Genomic DNA, 21081 nt, shown 5'->3' with positions numbered 1-21081 from the left:
TTTCTATCTATATAAATGATTTTAATTCTTCTATTTATGCTTATGCATTAAAAGTGTAATTCTACAAAGCAATAACAATATCTGTATGCAAAATAACACCCTGGAATACCATAATTAGTTTTGGTGAACTTATGACAAACTTGCAATGAAAGCCGTTTCGGCCAATGATTCAAAAAAAATAAAACAAAGAGCAATGTATTGTTATCCACAGAGTGAGACAGGTGATGCCAATTGTCAAGACAAGTCCTGTCACTGACAAGACAAGTAATGCTGACTGTATTACCATGAGGTAATAAGCAGTGAAGCTTTTCTCTTCATACACTTCAGGTGGGAGAAATTATTGGAAAAATCCCTTGGAAAATGTCAAAACAGTTTTCATACACTGCAAGTCTTAGGCTAAAAGTTATTAAATATGCTAAAAAGCATGGCAGCAGGGCTACGGAGAGACGCTTTGGACCTCCTCCCACAGGGAGTGTCATCAGATTGTGAGGCAACAGGAAGAAAAGCTCCTTCAGATGCCAAGACAGAAGAAGGCAATGCCAGGGAAACCTCTAAAGTGGCCAGAGGTGGGGCAGGAGGCAAAGACCAGGATTTGGGAGCATCATCAAACTGGGATCTCTGTTTCGACCAACATGATGAACAGTAAAATGACAGCAAAGTCACAGTTATTAACAACCATACCTAAAACAAAAAGAAAAGCAAATTAAGCAAACAACTAGAACAAGAACAGAACCACAGAAATGGAGATCACATGGAGGGTTATCAACAAGGGAGTGGGAGGGGGAGAGAGGGGTGAAAGGGGTACTTATTCTCTTATAGAGAATAAGTAGCGGAGATGGTAGGTAGAAAAGAGAAAAGGGGAGGGTAAGAATAGTATAGAAAATGTAGAAGCTAAAGAATTATATGTATAACCCATGGACATAAACTAAAGCAGGGGAACTGTGGGTGGAAGGGGGTGTGCAGGGCAAAGGGGAGAGAAGGGGGGAAATGGGACAACTGTAATAACATAATCAATAAAATATATTAAAAATGCACAAAAAATTGAAAGATTTTCTTCCTGAAAGTTTGGGCTAAAAACATGGGTGTGTACACAGCAAAATGCAGTACTATCAAACAAACCTAATCAATTGTTAGACAAATTATGCTGTATCTACTTAACTGAACAGTATGCAGGCATTAAAAACTACTTGTTAACAATGATTGAGATAGAGTTCAAAGTTAAAGGAAAAAAAACAAATTACCACAGTATGAATATTTTTTTGTTTAAAATAATTACCAGAAAAATTCTGAAAGAATGTATATCAAAAATGTTAAAGTTATTATCTCTTCATGTAGAGATTCAATTTTTTTATCTTTGCTGGGTTATCTTTTCTACACAGAGAAGAAGCTTTTGCATTTAACCATATATTATTTTCATAATCTGGGGGAAATGAATGTCAGAAATAAAATTCAGCACTCAGTTCTTTAAGAGCAAAAAGAAAGAGCTTGAAGAAAAATCCCAATGGGAAAGGATGAAGAGGCTTCCATATTCCCACTATTCCCATGTGGAGTTATCTTCACACCACTGCTTGACTCCAGCAACAGAATTACAACTGCAGTAGCAGATGCACAGACAAATTCATTTCTCTTTAGTTTAGCAAAGCCTAGCTTCCTATTTTTCAAAGGATTTGCTAGGAAATGAAAAGCCAAAGAAATAAGCAAATTTACTTAAAATAGATTCCTTTTTTCAATGATAATTAAACAATGGGTACACAGGATTTGGGTGCCCACTATTAAACCTCAGCCTCATCTTGCTCCAGTCTTCTTGAGCCAGACACAGTGACTGGACTTTTCTTAAGCTTGATATGATCCTTATGTGACCCACAGTTTCTATGGCAACTTGCCCTGATTTTCCAGGGACCATGTGTTCTCAATATAACAGATAAATAGGTGATTACTAGAGAAATTTATTTATATTATGTTCTTATTTCCAATCTTGAAGAATGTCCATAGTCCTAAGTACACTTGCATAGCAAAGGTGACCACCATATTGTAAAGCCTAACAAAAGAATAGCTTCCCAGAACTCTGTCCTTACAGGTCTAAAATAGATAAAGTAATACGCAGAGCAACAAAGACAATGGGAAAAGGTAGTTATTTTTTATCAGTATACTGTATCATACAGAAGGGAAGGGAAAAACAAGAAAATTGTTTCACACTTTTATATAGTTTTATAATGTTACAATATATTTCTAATTCAAATATTAAGATATATAGATCAAAATATTTGCAGGTTTTTGTTCTCAGGGTCTACAAAGTAAATAAAGATTCAGGAACCACAAGAATAAGTTGATTTTGAGAAAGGGCTAAGGAGTTACCCCTTAAAGGGCTTAAGTTTTCATTCCACAGCTGCCTGTTTTAATAAGGTTCTCATATTCCAAAACAGATTGACAATTTCAAACTCACCTTGCTGAATTCCTTTTATTCTTTGTTTTTTCCCTGGTTCTTTAGAAAACGATGATCCTAATGCAATACTGGAGGGTTCTTTAGCTTGTCTGTATTGTTTCAGTTGACTTGCAAAATCTTCCTCCATTTCCTGACTGTAATTACCGAAGTTGTCATCACTGTAGTTACCGAAGTTGTCATCACTGTAGGTACTGTACTCACCATATTCTTTACTTTTAAATTTCTTGTTATGTTGACTTTTCCTTGATGTCATGTAGCTTCCGGATATATATCCATGCTAAGTGAAAATGGACAATTATTATTTGGATTTTTCAGTTACATATAGGAATGGATTAACACAGGACGTTTCCCCTCCCCCCCCAGAAAAATGGGAGGAAGAAAGAGATAGTTATTATTAGTTCTGCCTCTTGGTTAGTAATGCTCTAGGACACTAGATCATTATACAAGTTTATACACTGTTCTCAGTCTACCACTTCAGAAATTCAGAGGAGGAATCAAAATTACAGACAAAGGCAGTGTTTGTTTCTTAAAAAGTCAATAAAATAAAACAAAAAATAATTGCTTAAATTAAGCTAGAGCTTAATTAGTTGAATGGTACCTACATTCCCTTTTATAAAAATGTAATTACATTGATGCTTCAATGATATATTTCAATGCTTTCTGACTAAAAATTATTGTTAATGGTTATAAATTTTTCTCTAGAGATTATAGATGTTTGTCACAAAATTGCTTTTTATGATTTTTTCATAGCCTTACAAAAATAATCTTCATATTCCTCCTTTTTAAAACAGAATTATCCCTAGCTTTCAGTTTATTTCCTCCCTAGTTTTTCCAACTGCAAACATTCCTAAGAGCCCTTGAATGATGCAAACACCCCGTCCCAGGGCTCCCCAAGCAGTGGAAGACATGTAATTCGGCTTTCTGAGGGTTGGAGAGCCACCTGCACGCTGACTACAGAACAGGCCCGTTAGTGACCCAGCAGAATGTCTACTTGTGCTGTACATGTTCACCATCTGAATGACCAAACACACTCACAAGCAAGGACCTAGCAAGTGTTTTTTAAAGCCCTCATGAAAAAAAGATAAAAGAAATGAAAAAGACTGTAAGTTCTACTACAGGATATAGTTTCTCCAACCACTGTATTGACTGATTCTCAGGCCATCTATACTGCTAGAAGGTCCTGTTTCTGCCAACCAGGATCCAACCCCATGAAATCTCTGTGAATGTGAAATAAGGGACCAGGAGGCCCTGGACAAGATGAGGAAAAGGGAAGCTATACTGAGTCCTCTAATAATAATACTAATTCTATTTTTGGCTTGTAATTTTATAGAAGTCGTATAGTAGATACCTGTATTTTAAGAAAATGGGGTTTTTAGGGTGTACTTAGGGTATTTTCTAATCTTAGTGGGTCAACTCTAAAACACATGTGGAGGAAATATTATGGAACTTTCTCTTCTCTTAATGGCAGAGTAGGTAATTAATTTAGAGCAGTCTTCTTCCTAAAAAACATAGAAAAGATAAGACAAAATTTTTTTCCAGTCTACTGTAACTATCAGAGAGCTAATAATTAGTGAGGGGTTACTGGACTATCATCCATGGAGCAGATGAAAATCCCTAAGTGACCAGTACTTATAGCTGTTTTTGCTCTGAGAGCAGCAGCCCATTACGAAAAACCAGTTGTAAGGTCCAACAGTGATTCTGATCTATAGGAACAAAAAGGGAGTAGAGTCTGGAAAAAAGAGAAGCCTTAGCAACCCCCACCTGCGAAATTTGGAAGAATCTCAAAATGTGACTCAAAGACTGCAGTCCAACCTTAAGTCATTAGGTGGCCCAGAAAACTCTCAAATCCTGACAATGGAATAAAGTTTGTATAGGTCAGCAGGAATCTAGAAAAAGCAAGTGAAAATTCTCTCTGAAGGACATGACTATCATCTTAGGCCTCAAGTTATTTCTATAAAATGCACTGTACATGATACAAAAACACACAAACAAAAACCCAGGTATATAAGACAAGACACCATAAAAAAGAACCACAAAAGCAATGGGTAAAAGAAATACAGAGTCCAGACGTTGGAATTTATGTGACATAAATTTTAAAATATCTGTGTTTGCTATTTACAACTAAAAGACATGAGAATTTTAGAAGGTAAATTGAAATCACAAAAATTACTTTAAAGATCTGAAAAGGAATCAAATAAATCTCTAGATGTGAAAAATACAAATACTGAAATGAAGAACCTAACAGATGAGTTTAAAGGCAAATCAGATCCTCTGAAGAGAAGAAGAGAGAGATGAAGGATAAAGCAAAGCTCATGCAGTAAAGGTTAATCACAGGAAATCTGGGTGAGAATACACAGGGGTGTATTCTGGCCACTTTTCTCTAAATTCTTGTGACAAAATTAAAAAATGACTAAAAATGACAGTAAAATAAACAATTTCACAATAAATAAAAGCTGTGAGAATTTATTGACAGCAAACCCACACCACAAGAAATGATTTAAACTCAGAAGAGCACTGGAAATGAAATGTGGGTACACATAAACGATCACCCTTTTTCTTAATTTCTTTAACTGAGTTCTTGAACCAAAACCATTACATTGAATCTATAGGGATATATAATAGTCAATATATGACAATAAATACACTGTTTAAAAAATATGTGTCACTTAAAACAAATGCTCTATTGTTTGTATATACTATCTGTCCTTCACAGTGGCCTCCAAAGAAGGCTATGTACTTATTATAGCACCTCTGCTACTGCCTTAAATATTCTCTATCTCCTCTTTTGGAATTACTTTCAGTGATAGCTTATGAATCAAGAGCTTATAAATCTCATTACTTGATACTTTCTGAAATAGCAATGCCCACCCTGAGCATTCTTCATTCATTGGAAGAGTTCACAAATAACTTTTGACTAATTCTAAAAAATAAATCCAAGTGCAAATGGTGAAATTTAGGTATACCACATCAGTGTTTGCTGAAATAGCACTAATTTAAAAATTTTGTCATTAGCAGTAAAATAATTCTAATGAATAGTTGTTCAAATGTTTTGAGAAATGGCAGCATCATTCACTTCAAAATCATACGACACGCTGATATGTGTGTGTGTGTGTGTGTATATATATATATATATATATATATATCCTTATATGCACCTAACTACCTAAAATTAACTAGAGTATAATTCTGTTCTAAGTTTACAGAAGACATTTTATTAAAATCTATTTATTCAATGGTCACTGAGCAACCTCAACTCTAAAGACGGGAGTAGAGAAACAGAGGCAACAGGAAGAACTCGAACAGAGATAACAATGTGGTTTCTAAGCTCGCAAGACACTGGAAAACCAAATTACATGAAAGAATACAGCGTTTTCAGACCAGCATATTAACAGACTGGCAGAAACTAGACCTCAGAAAGTCTGGGGGTTTTGAGATAGAAGCACAATGACCTGAACATTCTCCAGTGCTCCTGGGAATCTTTCTAGCACAAATGATTTTTATACTGAAGACTTTATTCATACAGTACAACATACTTAAGGAAGATATAAAGTTTATCATGTTGTTTTAATGTATTTTGTGTTTAGAACACTTTGAATAAATTTTAAGTTTAAAGAGGTAGATGTCACAAAATTTAAATGTTGAAGTCTTAACCTCCAGTACCTCACAGTGTATTTAGAGATCAGGACTCTAAAGTAGTATGATTAAGCAACAAAACAAACAAGCAAGCAAAACAGAACCAGAGACATTGAAATTAAGAACAAATCAACAGTAACCAGAGGGGAGGTAGGAGGGGATAATGGGGGGAAGGGGGAAGGGTTTTCAGGAGCATCTATAAAGGACACATGGACAAAACCAAAAGGGGGGTAAGTGGGGATGGCTGGGGTGGGGGAGAAATGGAGACAGCGATACTTGAACAACAATAAAAAAAGTTTAAAGAAAAGAAGACTCTCACTGGTATTTTGATAGGGATTGCATTGAATATGTATATTTCTTTAGGTAGTAAAAATATTTTGACTATACTAATCCTTCCAATCCATGAACACAGTATAGCCTTCCATTTATTTGTGTCCTCTTCCATTTCTTTCTTCAACGTGCTTAATTTTTAAAGTATTATTTATTTCATTAAGCAATACACAAACTTGATTTTAAAAACAACTTGTTAATGGGGAGTTGTCAATGATTACAGAGTTTCAGTTTTGTAAGATAAGAAAGTTCTGGAGAATGGCTGTGCAACAATGTGGAAGTACTTAACCACTTAAAAATGGTTAAGATGGTAAATTTATGTTAAGTGCATTTTACCGTAATTAAAAGAAATCTCCAAGCTAAATAAATAAATACATACATACATACATAAAGTGGTGATTAAGGCTGTTAGGGTGGGCCCTGATCCAATATGACTAGTGTCCTCATGAGAAGAAATGTGAACATGCAGAGAGACACCAGGGGTGCGTGTTGCACAGAGGGATGACCACATGAGGACACAGTGGCAAGAGGTGGCCATCTCTATAAGCTAAGAAGAAAGGCCTAAACAGTTTCTTCTCTTATCCTCAAGGAAATCACCCTGCTGTCACCTTGATCTTGGACTTCCAGCCTCCAGACTGTGAGAAAATAGATTACTGTTGTTTAATCCACCTGGTCTGCAGTATTTTCCTATGGCAGACCAAGCATACTAATACATGATGTATTAAAGCATGTAACTTATAAAATATTTTTTCAAAATATCAGAAAGCAAAGAATAGAACTGAAAGTTTGATTTTTTCCCTTTTTTAAAAGTCATACTCAAAACCACAATGAATACAATTTCATATACATTAGGAAGACTATTATTTTGAAAATCCCATAGAAAATACCATTTGACAAGGATGTGTAAAATCAGAAACCTTCATACATTGTTGGTGGGAATGTAAAAACAATGACGCTTTTGTGGGAAATAGTATGGTGGTTCCTCAGAAAGTTAACATAGAATTACCAAATGATCCAGAAATTCCATGGCTATGAACATACGCCCATGTTGTGAGCATTACTCACAATGGCCAAAAGGTAGAAGCAACCCAAGTGTCCGTCAACAGAGGAATGAATAAACAAAATGTGGTAGCAATGACTGGTATATAGGCTCAGTGGGTTGGACATCGAATAGCAAGGTGAAAGATCACTAGTTTGATTCTTGTCAGAGCATATGCCAGGGTTGTGGGTCAGGTCTCAGGTTGGGGATGTGAGAGGCAACCAAAAATGGATGTTTCCTTCCCTCTTGTTTTCCCTCTCTCTAAAAATAAATTCTATAAAAATCTTAAACAAAATGTGATACATGGCCCTGGCTGGTGTGGCTCAGTGGTTGAGTGCTGGCCTGTGAAGCAAAGGGTCACTGGTTCAATTCCCAGTCAGGGCACATGCCTGGGTTGTGGGCCAGGTCCCCAGTAGGGAGTGTGAGAGGCAACCACACATTGATGTTTCTCTCCCTCTTTCTCCCCTCCCATCTCTTCTCTAAAAAAATAAATAAATAAAATCTTTGGAAAAAATGGGATATATGCATACAATGGAATATTATTCATCCTTAAAAGGAAAAAAATTGTCGCATGATACACTACAACATGGATATACCTTGAAAAGATTATAAGCATAATAAGCCAGATACAAAAGGATAAATACTATGTGATTCCACCTATATGAGGGACCTAGAGTGTGCAAATTCAGAGACACAAAGTGTAACATAACAGTAGTTATACAGGAATAGGGGAGGGGAAATGAGGTTTTATTGCTTAGTGAGAATACAGGTTCTGTTTGGGTTAATGAAGAAGTTCTGGAAATGGATAGTGGTGGTCGTTGCACAACATTGTAAATCTATTTAATGCTACTGAACTATATTTAAGGATGGTTAAAATGGTAAATTTTATGTTACATATACCTTATGATAAAAAAGATAATACCTGAGAAAATGTGATGTCATAATCCCTGTAGAAACCAGTTCTTTTTTTGTGGGAACTTTCTGCATGTTCGACCTCTGAATCAAGGCTGTAGTCTGAACTGTCATCACTAGATGGAGAATTATGCTAAAAGAAGGAGAAAACAAACATGTTACCTTTGCAAAGAGAAGAATGTTGATTTTTTAACTTTTTATTATATTACAGAATAGCCATGGGGATGTGAAGTACAGCAGAGGAAATGGAGTAGCTAAAGAACCTATGCATGACTGAGGGACATGAACAATAATGTGGGGTTGTCCTGAGAAAGTGGGGGTAGAGGGGGCCAAAGGGGGAAAAATTGGGACAACTGTGATAGAATAATCAATTATACATACTTAAAAAATAAAACACATAAGATGAGAGTATTTCTAAACCTATCTAGTCTGCATGAGGTTTTCATATATGAAACATTCCTGCAGCCTCTGTTCATTGTATTTCCCAACACCGGAACATTTTCTTCCTTTCTTTTCTTTTCAAATTCCATTTTTTAAATATGAACTCTAATCCTTACTCCTCCCTACCTTTCCTCAGTGTCTTTTATATTATTTGAACTGTGCAATCAGCACACTGCCAAATGTCTAACTTTGTACACTACACTTTATTACATAGTTTTCATTTGATAATTGTTTTATGGCTATGATCAATGTACCTAATCTCACCAAATAAAATAAAGCTCTCTGTAGAATTAATGTATTTTTCTTCTTTAATCAATGTATTTACCATAACACTAGCCAATAAATTTGTATGTATTATCTGGTTATTTCAGGCTAGTTAAAGAGTCTACAGACAAAATCTTATAGGGAAAGTTTAATAAAGCTAAACTTAGGGCAAAGGGGTCTGGGACTAGTCACAGTATCCTGGGAGAAAGAGGTATTGAGCTGAGCCTTCCTGAGATTGTATAACCTTCTAGCCTGGAGCAGAGAGCAGCCAGTAAGAGAGAGGCCTGGATTGCAAGCAAGAAATCAGCACAATGAACTGGTATGACGTCCTATTATGTTCCTAACGAAACTTAAAAATTTTCTGACAGCAAAAAAGATGCTAGAATGTTCCTTCTTCATTAGGCCCTGTTATTTGCTTTCTGTGCAAGAATTGCTTTGTCATGCAAAATCAAATATGGTGTATACTTGGAAACAATTGGTAGAATTTGTGGGTTCAGTAGAAATGGATCCTTCTCATACTCCCAGTAGGGAATTTGTGCATCTTATCTGAAACTTCAGTTCATCTTTACACACAGGTCTGAGATGCCCCTCTATCATATACTAATTTTGCACAGGCATTCCATCTATATCTAAGTTTGTTTCCTGCTCTGTTGGTCTGTCTGTTTTCCATGTACCATACTCCTTTAATAACTGAAGGTTTCCTATGCCATAGTATGTTAGGGTCACTCCACATATTATTCCTATTTGGGTATTCCTATATATTTCTGTATGGTAGTTTTAAAGGTAAGTCCGTAAATTTGTTATTCCTCCTACCTTTAAGGCATGGTGATAAATTCCTCTCCCCTTGAGTGCAAGCTAGATCTAGAAACTCCTGTCTAGCAAATAGAATGTCAGAAGTGATGGCATGTGCCTCTAAGATCAGGTTATAAAAAGACTGTAGCTATCATCATGGGGGCTCTGCTGCTCTCTCTCATTGTCAGTTCACTTGCTTGGGAGGAAGCCAGCTAAGACCATGAGGACACTGAGGCAGCCTGCAGAGGGTCCACATGGTAAGGAGCAAAGAGAGTGAATTTAGAAGATTATTGCAGCCTCAGGAAAAATGCTGAGCTACAGCTACCTAGTTAAGCTTCACGTACATTCCTGACCCACAGAGACGTTGAGGTAATAAGTTGTTGCAGCAGCATTTACTAACATGATTGTGACGTCCCAAAAGGCTGTGCTGCCATAACAAGTATCCACTGTAAAAGGTAGCAGTGGTTTGGGAACCAGGAAGCGGATGTAGACGGGAAGGACTGAAAGAAGCATTAATTAGTGAAAGCCTGAATTGTCTTGAATGATTGTTAGCAAAATTAGAGTGTGTAGCAACTTAAAGGAAAGTAAGAAATATCTTACCAAAATTGGAAGAAGAGAGATCCTTGTTATGTAGTGGTAGAAAAATAAGTAATAATGTTTGTTACATTTAGGAATGCGAAAAACAGAAAATGTCTAATGAGCAAGGTGATCTGGTTAAGATTTTGAAGCAAAATGTTGAAAGTAGCCATCTATGAGGGAAGATAAATTAAAATTTTCAAAAGTTCTTACCCTCAAAATATCTAATTTTATTTTTGCTTTTCCTTTTTTCTTTTAGTTTGGCCAATGGTTCATGTAAGTTATTGATTTTTTCAAACAACCTGTTTTTCATCTAATTTTTAAGTTCTGCTTATAACATTATTATGCCCCCCCTATTTCTTTAGTCTTTGCTGTTTTCTAGCTTATAATACTATAGTTCTATAATTTTTCTTTTGGTAATTGCTTTAGCTATACTCCAATAACACTTAGATGTCAAGTGATAAATCTATTTTATCACGTGATTAAATTTATCATTTATCATTTTCATGAAATTCTGTAGTTTTACTGTTTACTCAGTTTTCTACACAAAAAGTATAGCAAGTATTCAAATTAAAAAACAGAAAGGCATTTTTGTTTCTTGACTTTGTTACTAATGTCTAGTTCTATTGCATTGTGGTTTAATACTTCTCTTTGTGCTATTTCTACTCTATTGAATTAATTGGAGTTTTCTTTGTGGCCCATGGTATGATTTGTTTGGATGTATTTGGCAAGAAAATATATTCTCAGGATATACAGCTTACTATATATGTATTATATTTCTTTAATATCCTTGCCACCTTTTCATCTACCTGGTTAATTGTTTTGGGTTAAGAGAGGTATACTCAGCCCTGGCTGGTGTAGCTCAGTGGATTGAGTACGGGCCTGCAAACCAAAGGATCACGGTTCGATTCCCAGTCAGGGCACATGTCTGGTTGCAGGCCAGTTCCCAGCAGGGGATACACAGGAGGCAACCATACATTTATATTTCTCTCCCTCTCTCTTTCCTTTCCCCCTCTAAAGATAAATAAATAAAATCTTTTTTTTTTTTTTTTAAAGAGAGAGGTATATTGGTATATCTCTAAAAAAAGAGAGAGAGGTATACTGGTATATTTCCTGTTATTAGTGTGTTCCTTCCCATCTATTTCTTCTTGTAGCTCCTATAGTTCCTGCTATATGAAGGTTTGTGTTTTGAGTGATATAAAATATTAATATCTTCACTGTAAGTTGTAACTACTAACATTATAAAATGCCCTTCTTTGTTTCTTTCAAAGCCTTTTTCAAAGTCACAACTTTTTCATATATCAACATTGTGACTTCTACCTTCTCTTTCTTTCCATTTGCCTGTATAGCTTTAGCCATTTTTAAAATCTTTCCTTTGAGCATAGCTCAGAGTTGGATTTTGCATTGTTGGGGGATATATGTTTTGGTTTAGGAAGATTTGTGTTTAAGAGACTTACTATGCATGAACAAATAGAATAAAGCAAGGTAAGGATTTGGGCTAACAGACCCCTTCCACACATACCTGTATGTTTGGGTAGTCACCTCTTGGTGGGGAGGAGCTGGCTCCATTTTTACCTATCAGTCAATATGTAACTCCGTCAACCCCACCCTACCAACTGTGTAAGTCCTCAGAACAAAGGAAGAGTCCTCTTTTTTGGGTCACCTGGGTGCTGACACCCAGCCACTGGCAACCCTGCTTTTGTCACCCTTGTTTTTGCTTTCCCATTAGAACTTAGCACTAATAAATTCTGGTTACACACTAGCAGGCTTGCTGATCTGTAATTCTTTACTGCATCAGTAAGAAGAATGGAGTTTCTAGGAGTTTCTCCCATGACATTTAATTGATACATTCTTTTGGTGAGAATTGGGTGAACCAGAATTTGTTTGCCCTTTTGTCTCCAGCTATTTGGACGCTCTGAATACAATTTCTCACCTTTGGGGTAAAGGAGATGCTGGGCTGTGGGGGTGGGGCATTCAAAGGTGCTAGGCCTGTGTTTGGAGGTAGAAACAAATGAAATCTGGAATGAGTGTCCAGTTCTGCCCTGGCTCCAAAGACAAAAGAGGCACTTCTTCCCTCGGGCCCAAATCCTTAGCTGTCCCTGTGTGAGTGGGAGCCCCATGGAGGTGTCTGGGGTCAATCCCTAAGGCATGCAGAGGCCTCATCGGGAACTCCCATCACCCACCACATGGATTCCTTAGCCTTTTCTGATTCTATACCAGGCCAGAAGAAAAGCCGTTTAGATCACAGGTCTGTTAAGAGCTTGCAGCATCTCTCCCCCAGGTGGCTTTCTGCATCTCTGTCCCCTGGGTGGCTTCTCACAGCACTTTTCTTTTCTCTAGCACTTCAATTTACATCCAACTATCCCTAGCAGGACCTGCAAGGAGGGGCAATGTTACATTTGCTAGGTGAAGGTCTCCCTCTCTCCCTCTCAAGAAACTGCCACACCCTCAGGCAGGGGTCAAGCACTTAAAAGCCACTAGGGGGCTTGCTTCAACAAAGACATCCATGGGAGGATAAGCTAAGATGTGGACGGATACAGAATGCTAGGTTTCCCGCCAGCTGCAAGGAGAAGTCCAGGTAAGAAGAGGAACACTATAAAGCAATCACCCTCTAATCCTTGCAATCTATTCCCCACTTAGGTTTAGTTCTCTGGAGGAGAAGGCAAGATTTTAGCCCTTAGTGAAAACTGCTGGCTTTTCTAGGTTCTTTTCTTCTAATTATGCTTTTTCTTCACTCAAATTTGCTTCATTCATAAGTCTCCCCCTCTTCATTTCATAATATACTCCTTAGGTCAAATGTCTGGTAATGTAATCATATTTAAGTTTTAAGAGAATTATTATGCATGAACTATTTCCCTTATACTACCATTTTCCATTAACCTGAGTCACAGTCCCTTCTTCACACACTGTTTGTTTACAAACAGAACCAATATTGAAATTAAGCAGTAACCACTTCTTCTGTTTTCTCTTTTTCATTCCTAGGATAATAATTTGAAGTATATCCTTTTGTTCTCAGCTAATGTCTATAAGGCAATCAATAAGCTTACCCTGCTTACCTGTACTCTTCTGTTCTTCCTGACATTTTGACAGTTGCAATGTTCTGATACATAGTATTCTGCCCCTTTGTGTCCATTTAGTCCTAGTTTTACAAGTAAAATGTGTGTGTGTGTAGATCACTCTCATTTTCTCACCCAGTCATTTCAGTTTTCTACACTTGTTCCCTAGTAGATTCTATAGAAAGGCTCATGATAATATCTCCTGAGTTCTCTAAGTTTTTCTGAAGACTTTCTATTTGAAGGTTGGTATTCAGTTGGATATAAAAATCTTTTGCTTACATTATCTCCTGGCATAAAAGATTGATATCAAAAATTTTTATATAAATCTGGTTTTCTTTTCTTAATAAGGGACTTCATCTTTTTTCCTAGATGACCAAGTGACATTTCTCCCAAATTCAATTTATGCTGTTTGATTATAATTTGTATTGTTTTAAGATTTTTAAAAACATTTTGAAATATTAGATTAAGTTTTCTGTATGTTTTGTGGATATTCTTTCTTTTCTGGAATACTATTATTCTCTTTTTATAATAACTACTTATATGGAATGTGATCATGGTTGTTATCTTGTTGTTCAGGTGTAAAAGGAGGAATGGGCCAGAAAGCTTTCCTGGCTTCACTTCTCTAGGGTTACTTCTTCTGATGTTAGCATGAAATATTAAAAAATATAGCTGTGTATCTTCTGAAATATGCTTCCCCCATTTCTTTCCTCAGCCCTGTGTGCTTGTCTTCTTAGTATAGATTCTACTCCCAGTAGTCACTTCCTCAGTGTGGGACTGCACCAGGAAAAAGACTGGGTTAATGAGTATTAGGAGTTCACCAGGCTCAGACCATTCTAGTACCATTCGATTTTACATGGTTCTCTTACACCCTCATGTGAAACAGGACTACAAAAGCCCCTCTCAGCTTCTGTTGCTGCTCCCAGTTTGACCCACAGGCTTTCCATGTTCATTGGGGATGCCGCCATTTGAGCGGAATACCTGTTGACAGTCTGTTTTCTGAAGTTCCTTTACCTTCCCTCTGCTTCACTATGCAGTTGTTGTTTGTGGTTTAGTCTTATATTTGTATTTCCGACATTTGTGGGGATAACTTGTTATTTCATTTTTTGGTAGATGTTGCCAATGAGTTTTTGATTTTGCTATCCTAATTGCTTTGTTTTAGTGGGAGGAATTCAGGGAATTTCAAAAACTGTATCACTCCCCTAAGTTCATTGTCAGAATAGGTTTCCTTTCTCCACTCCAATTCACATTTATTTAGCACTCTGTTTTCTTGATAGCATTTGTTTTTCATTGGTTTACTGCCTCTCTCCATCCCTTCTTCAATGTAATCTCTAAAATAGAGACCTCTTTACTTATTACTGTAACCCCAAGTGTACAGCACAGAGACTTCCACAGCAAGCATTGATACATGTGAATAAATCAATAAATAGATGGACAGTGCCAGTGCTGTTATCTGTATCTGCAGAGAATGAAGCTTTCTTTTCTTAAGCTTCAGCATCCCACAAACTTCCATCAATTAAAAAGATGTATTTTAATTTGCATTAAAAGCTCCTTATTTTGTAAATCTTTAAAGTAATTCATACATAGTCATATTCAAATATATAATAATCACATAAAGATATAATCCATGTTTTATTAGAAAACAGGCAATGATTTATACTTTCTAATTTTCAGTATTTTAATTTCACAAAAATTTACCAAAAGAATAAAAAGTAGATTCTAACTAACCTTATGTTTCTCACGTTTTCTCCTTTTGGATTTTTTCTTCTCTCTTTCTTTCTTGTGTTTTTTCCTTGATTTTCTGTAGGCTTTCTCATTTTTCTGCTTCTCATCCTCTTTTGTTTCCTGTTCTTGTGTTTCTTCAAATCCTGCATCATCTATTTCACCATCTTCTAATTCACCATCTTCTCTGTAGAAGAAAATGAAAATTTTAATTTTCAAATGTCAAATCTAAAATTTTACAGAAACCTTTCCAAAAGAAAAGAAGCATTTAAGCTATACTAACTGATAAGAATTTAAGTTATACTAACTTAGACCAGGGTTGGCAAACTTTTTCTGTAAATGACCAGATAAGAAGTAAATGTTTTAAATTTGCTGGCCACATATAGTTTCTGTGACAAATTCTTCCCCTGTTTTCAAAATAACCCTTCAAAAAATGTATGACCCAGACTCACCAGCCAAAGTGCGCCAACCTATGACTCAGATTAAGATTACTGACTCTGATGAAATAAATGCATAAATGCAGTACCATTCCAAAGTACTGCAATAGTTACCATCCACTAAAATACTTTTTAAAAATGTGAAGCTAAAACACTTTAGGAAGAAAACACCCTAACTACAGAAAGGGATTTTTAACTTAGGGGCCTGTTGACAGCTATAAATAGTTTTAAGATAAAAGCAATCTGTATTAATTTTCATCATCAGAGTAAACTTCAACAAGCAAATTTCAATAGGTAGATAAGTAACAGAACCTTAAGCAAACAAAACCAAGGCAGAATAGTAAATTCCTCAACTTGAATCTGGAAAAAAATATTCATAGTAAAACAATAAATCTAATTCTACTTTCCAAATACCAGTATCTTTGCTATTATGGAGGCTGACTCCTAGAAACAAACATTTATGTTGATTATGGCATGTTCATATAGAAACCAAGTGTTCATTAATAGAATTTTTAAATGCATATTCACCAACTGATCTACATGTGAAGATATATACATAAAATAATTCTAACATTTAATCCTCCTTCCATACAGTGTGAAAAATGTAAACTACTCCAAATAGTAGATAGTAGTACAGAAAGACAGATGTCTGTGCAGATGAGAAGCGCCCAAACTATGGTATGTGCATTTTATTCTGTCCTTCTTTAAAATTACCAGAAATGTGTGATTTCTAAAATGTAAAACTGATCATGTCACACTCCTACTAAAAATCTTCAGTGATGATATAATAGCTCACATTTGCTTCAAAACAATCCGCTGCAGATGGAGGAGGTGCTCTCAACAAGATTGGCTATGAGCTGGAATTGCTGGGCAGTGAGATACGTATAGGAGGGTGAAGTCTACAATTGTCCCTTTATGGGTGAAGTTTTCCATAATAAAAAGGCAGTATCACTGACCGAAGGAGGAGGTCAAAATTCCTTGATATTGCCAAAAGGCCCTTTATCACAGAGTCCCTGCTTACCCAGCACAGTACTTTCAATTTCTTTACTTTCCAAGCCTGAAATACCGCCTTAGAGAACTTCATTGTCTGGCTTCTCTCAACACTCACCCCTCACCCTTCACTTGGCTAATTCCAATTCAATCTTTAGGACCCAGTTTAGATGTCACTTCTTCCAAAATGCCTCCACTGACTACCCACGTTTAGATGAAATGATTCATCCGAAGTACTCCCCTAATAATTCTCATCTCTTTATCATTGCACTCTAGACATTGTATTTGAATGAGTTGTTCATTGGTTGGTAGAAGCAGGGTATATGAGTGTCTTTCATAGCTGTATCTCTAACTCCTAACATGATACACTGCTGTTTACTGAATGACCAAATATATAACATCCATAACAGTTGCCATTATAGAACAGCCCATGATATCACCCCAAACTGACAGTGAAATCAATCTTATTTTCTTGCAGTTTCTATTACAGAATCAAAGAGGTATATATTCAGGTGAACTTGAAAAATTTCTTGTAAGGTTTGGCATTCTAGCTGTTTTAAGAAGAAAGTTCTGAACTTTTATAATACTATAAAACTTTATGACCCAAGAAAAATGAGTGCATATATTCACCAAAAGTATGAGGATGTTCTTAGCAGCTTTAGGCATAATAGTGAAAAAATTACAAACAACCTAAATCTCCATGTACAGAAGTGGATACATAAATTGTACCTTACTTATATAATACTATAAAGCAAATAAACTTAACGATTGCTATATACAGTATGAAGGAATCTCATGATATAAGCATGAGAAGAAGCCAGACACAAGAGACTCATTTGATGCCATTCACATGCACCACAAATCCATATTTACATAAGTCAAAATAGTGACAACCTCTTGAAAGGTTGTAACTGACAAACACCAGGTACTAAGTAGTCTTCTGGGAGTTCAGATATTCTGGATATTATCTGTGAATACTATATACACACATAGTATGTGTGAAACTTCATCAAATTGTACATTTAAGAACTGTGTGCTTTACTGTCTAATTTAACACTGTAAAATTTAAAATACAAACAGTAACCAAAAGCCCCATGGGTGCTCAGTATTTCCCTCCTCCAACTGAGCTCCTTAAAGCATTTTTTAGAAGCTTTTATTTATTTATTTTTAAAGAGAGGGGAAGGGTAGGAGAAAGAGGAGTGAAACATCAATGTATGGTTGCCTCTCACATGCCCCCTACTGGGGACCTGGCCCACAACCCAACTAGCGACCCTTTGGTTCACAGGCCTGAGCTCAATCCACTGAGCCACACCAGCCAGGGCAAGCTCCTTAAAGCATTTTTATCTTTTGCTTAAAATCCTTATTCCAAAAAAGGACATTTTGGACAAAAATGTCCAAAAAAGAGCATTTGCAATGGTTTTGTTTTAAGAGAGAGAGAGAAACATCGATCAGTTGCCACCTGTACATGCTTGCACTGGGGCTTGAACTTGCAAGCTGGTGCCATGACCAGCAATTGAACCCTCAACCCTCAGTTTACAAGATAATGCTCAACCAACTAGGCCACACTGGCCAGGGCAGCATTTTTTAAAATCTTAAAATCACTAATTCATATTCAGCATTTTGACTACAGCTCCTTAAATAGAGTACTCAAGCTGAAAGTACTGCATAGAATTAGAGTCCTTCTACTTTACATAAATTCTTTCACTGTGAAAACAGAAAGTTTTGCCCTGACTGGTTTGGCTCAGTGGGTTGGGTGTCATCGCACAAATCAAAAGGTTGACAGTTTCTCAGTCAGGGCACATGCCAGGACTCAGCCCCAAGGTGGGGGCTTCCAAGAGGCAACCCAATGATGTTTCTCTCTCCTTCTACCTCCCTTCCCTCACTCTAAAAATAAAATGTTTATTATTTTTTAATATATTTCATTGATTATGGTACTACAGTTATCACATTTTTTTCCTCCCCTCTACCCCTCTGCCCTGCACTCCCTCAACCTCTAGCATCCTCCCCACCCCTTAGTTCATGTCCACAGGTTGTACATACCAGTTCTTTGGCTTCTCCATTTCCTATACTATTCTTAACCACCCCCTATTTTGTATGTACCAATTATACATACTTCTTATTCCCTGTACCTTTTCACCCATTCTCTCCCCTCCCCATCCCTCCTGTGATCTCCATTTCTATGATTCTGTTCCTGTTCTAGTTGTTTAGTTTGTTTTCATTTTGTTTTTGGGGGTTCAGTTGTTGATAATTGTGAGTTTGTCATTTTACTGTTTATAGTTTTGATCTTCTTTCTCTTAGGTAAGTCCCTTTAACATTTCATATAATAAGGGCTTGGTTATGATGAACTCCTTTAACTTGACCTTATCTGGGAAGCACTTTATCTGCCCTTCCATTCTAAATTATAGCTTTGCTGGATAAAGTAATTCTAGATGTAAGTCCTTGCCTTTCATGATTTTGATACTTGCCTTTCATACTTCTTTCCCGCCCCTTCTTGCCTGCAAAGTTTCTTTTGAGAAATCAGCTGATAGTCTTATGGGAACTCCTTTGTAGGTAACTGTCTTCTCTTCTCTTGCTGCTTTTAAGATTCTCTTGTCTTCAATATTGGGTAATTTAATTATGATGTCTTGGTGTGTTCCTCTTTGGATCCAACTTATTTTGGACTCGCTGAGCTTTCTCGACTTGTATGCCTATTTCCTTTGCCAGATTGGGTAAGTTTTCTTTATTTTTTTCAACTAAGTTTTCAATTTCTTGCTCTTCCTCTTCTCCTTCTGGCACCCCTATGATTTGAATGTTGGAATGTTTAAAGTTGTCCCAGAGGTTCCTGAGCCTCTCATTTTTGTGAATTGGTGTTTCTTCATTCTGTTCAGGTTGAATGTTTATTTCTTCCTTTTGTTTCAAATCATTGAGTCCCGGTTTCCTACCCTCAAAGGTTTTTATAGCCAGAGGTGTTAAAGCTTTCTTTCCCAGCACTGGAACCCAGGGTCATGCAGTCTGTCTCACTCCCTAGTTGCTCCTCCCTGTTTATCTGCTAATGTGGGACCACCTGGTCTGCCAACCACGGTCTTGACACACATCCTCTCTACCCTGGCTGCCCATCTCCACCCTTCCTACCAGTCTAGATGAATGTTTCTTCTTTAACTCCTTGGTTGTTGGACTTCCATACAGTTCAATTTTCTGGCAGTTCTGTTGTATTTTGTTTTTAAATTGGTTGTTGTCCACAAAAAGAGGCATACCTACCTATACCTCCATCTTGGCCAGAAGTCCGCTTAGCAAATATTTATTCATTAGCTTCTCAGTGGGGATACAATGGCAAATAAGAAAGAGACATGGTTTTCTCTGATAGAAGTTTTCAATCTAGTGGTGGTGGAGACAGACATCAAAGAATCACAAAAATAAAATAATAACTATAGAAGTATATGAAAAAGGTAAATAGTAATATGAACACACAAAGCAGGGAAAGTCTGGAAGGCTCTGAGGAAGTCATGAATGAACTGAGATGAGGAGTTAGCCAGAGAGATGAAGGGTGGGGGAGTGGGACCACTGGCAAACAGGAAATAGGATGCGCAAAATTTCTGTGTAGGACTGAGTCAGGAACTGAGACAAGGCCAGTGTTACTGGATCATAAAGAAAAGGAGGGAGACTGGTTTAAAATTATGCTGGAGTCATAGGTGACAGTAGGATCATGCGGAGCTTTGAGCATTCTAAGAGAAATAAAAAAGCTCTGCAGTGTTTCCAGGAAAGAAAGTGATGTAATGAAGCTTCTATTCTTACTGAGTAAAAAAGAGACCTACAGTGGCAGAATAGGAGGTGCAGGGAAGCAACTGGGACTGCTATACTACAATAATCCAGCGGGAACCTAAAAGAATGGAACATACATGGAGATTCTGACACTAGCCATACCCACTCAGATACAACCACCATCGCTGATGGGAATGCTTTTTTCCCAACAATGTTGAGGAAGAAAAAATTAGTTAAAAACAAATACAGAGAAGTAAATAGGCTATTATCCTCCAGGAAATCCTCCTTGAATATTACAAACATTCCCATGATTTATACCCTTATACCATTATTATTGTTATTACTGCTGAGATCACTCCTTTTCATAGGGTCAAGATTTTCTTCAGAAACAGTAAGGATATGGCCCTGGCTAGTGTGGCTCAGTGGACTGAGTGCTGGCCTGCAAACCGAAGGGTTGCAGTTTGATTCCCAGTCAGGGCACATGCCTGGGTTGTGGGCCAGGTCCCCAGTAGGGAGCGTGTGAGAGTCAACCACACACCTATGTGTCTCTCCTTCTCTTTCTCCTCCCTTTCCTTCTCTCTAAAAATAAATAAATAAAATCTGTTAAAAAATAGTAAGGATATGTATGAATAATGAGTTAATTTTCTATGTCATGACAGCACATAATTCCAATCCAGCCTCAAAATTTTCAAAGTATACATAGGTACATAC

General features: G+C 36.8%; 1 protein-coding gene across 1 annotated transcript in view; it reads right to left on the bottom strand.

The window, feature by feature from the left end:
- ZC3H6 (zinc finger CCCH-type containing 6) overlaps nucleotides 1–21081 on the bottom strand; it is a 55057-nt gene that overhangs the window by 20402 nt on the left and 13574 nt on the right. The window contains exons 2-4 of the mRNA XM_037136200.2: nucleotides 15212–15392; nucleotides 8368–8490; nucleotides 2444–2720 (exon numbers count right to left, since the gene is read on the bottom strand). Coding sequence (XP_036992095.2) covers nucleotides 2444–2720; nucleotides 8368–8490; nucleotides 15212–15392 — 581 coding nt within the window. The remainder of the gene's footprint in view (nucleotides 1–2443; nucleotides 2721–8367; nucleotides 8491–15211; nucleotides 15393–21081) is intronic.

Source organism: Artibeus jamaicensis, unplaced genomic scaffold (assembly GCF_021234435.1).
Source record: "Artibeus jamaicensis isolate MK-2021 breed Jamaican fruit bat unplaced genomic scaffold, CSHL_Jam_final contig_384, whole genome shotgun sequence".
Lineage (NCBI taxonomy): Eukaryota > Metazoa > Chordata > Mammalia > Chiroptera > Phyllostomidae > Artibeus > Artibeus jamaicensis.
This window is presented reverse-complemented; position numbering and strand designations above follow the sequence as displayed.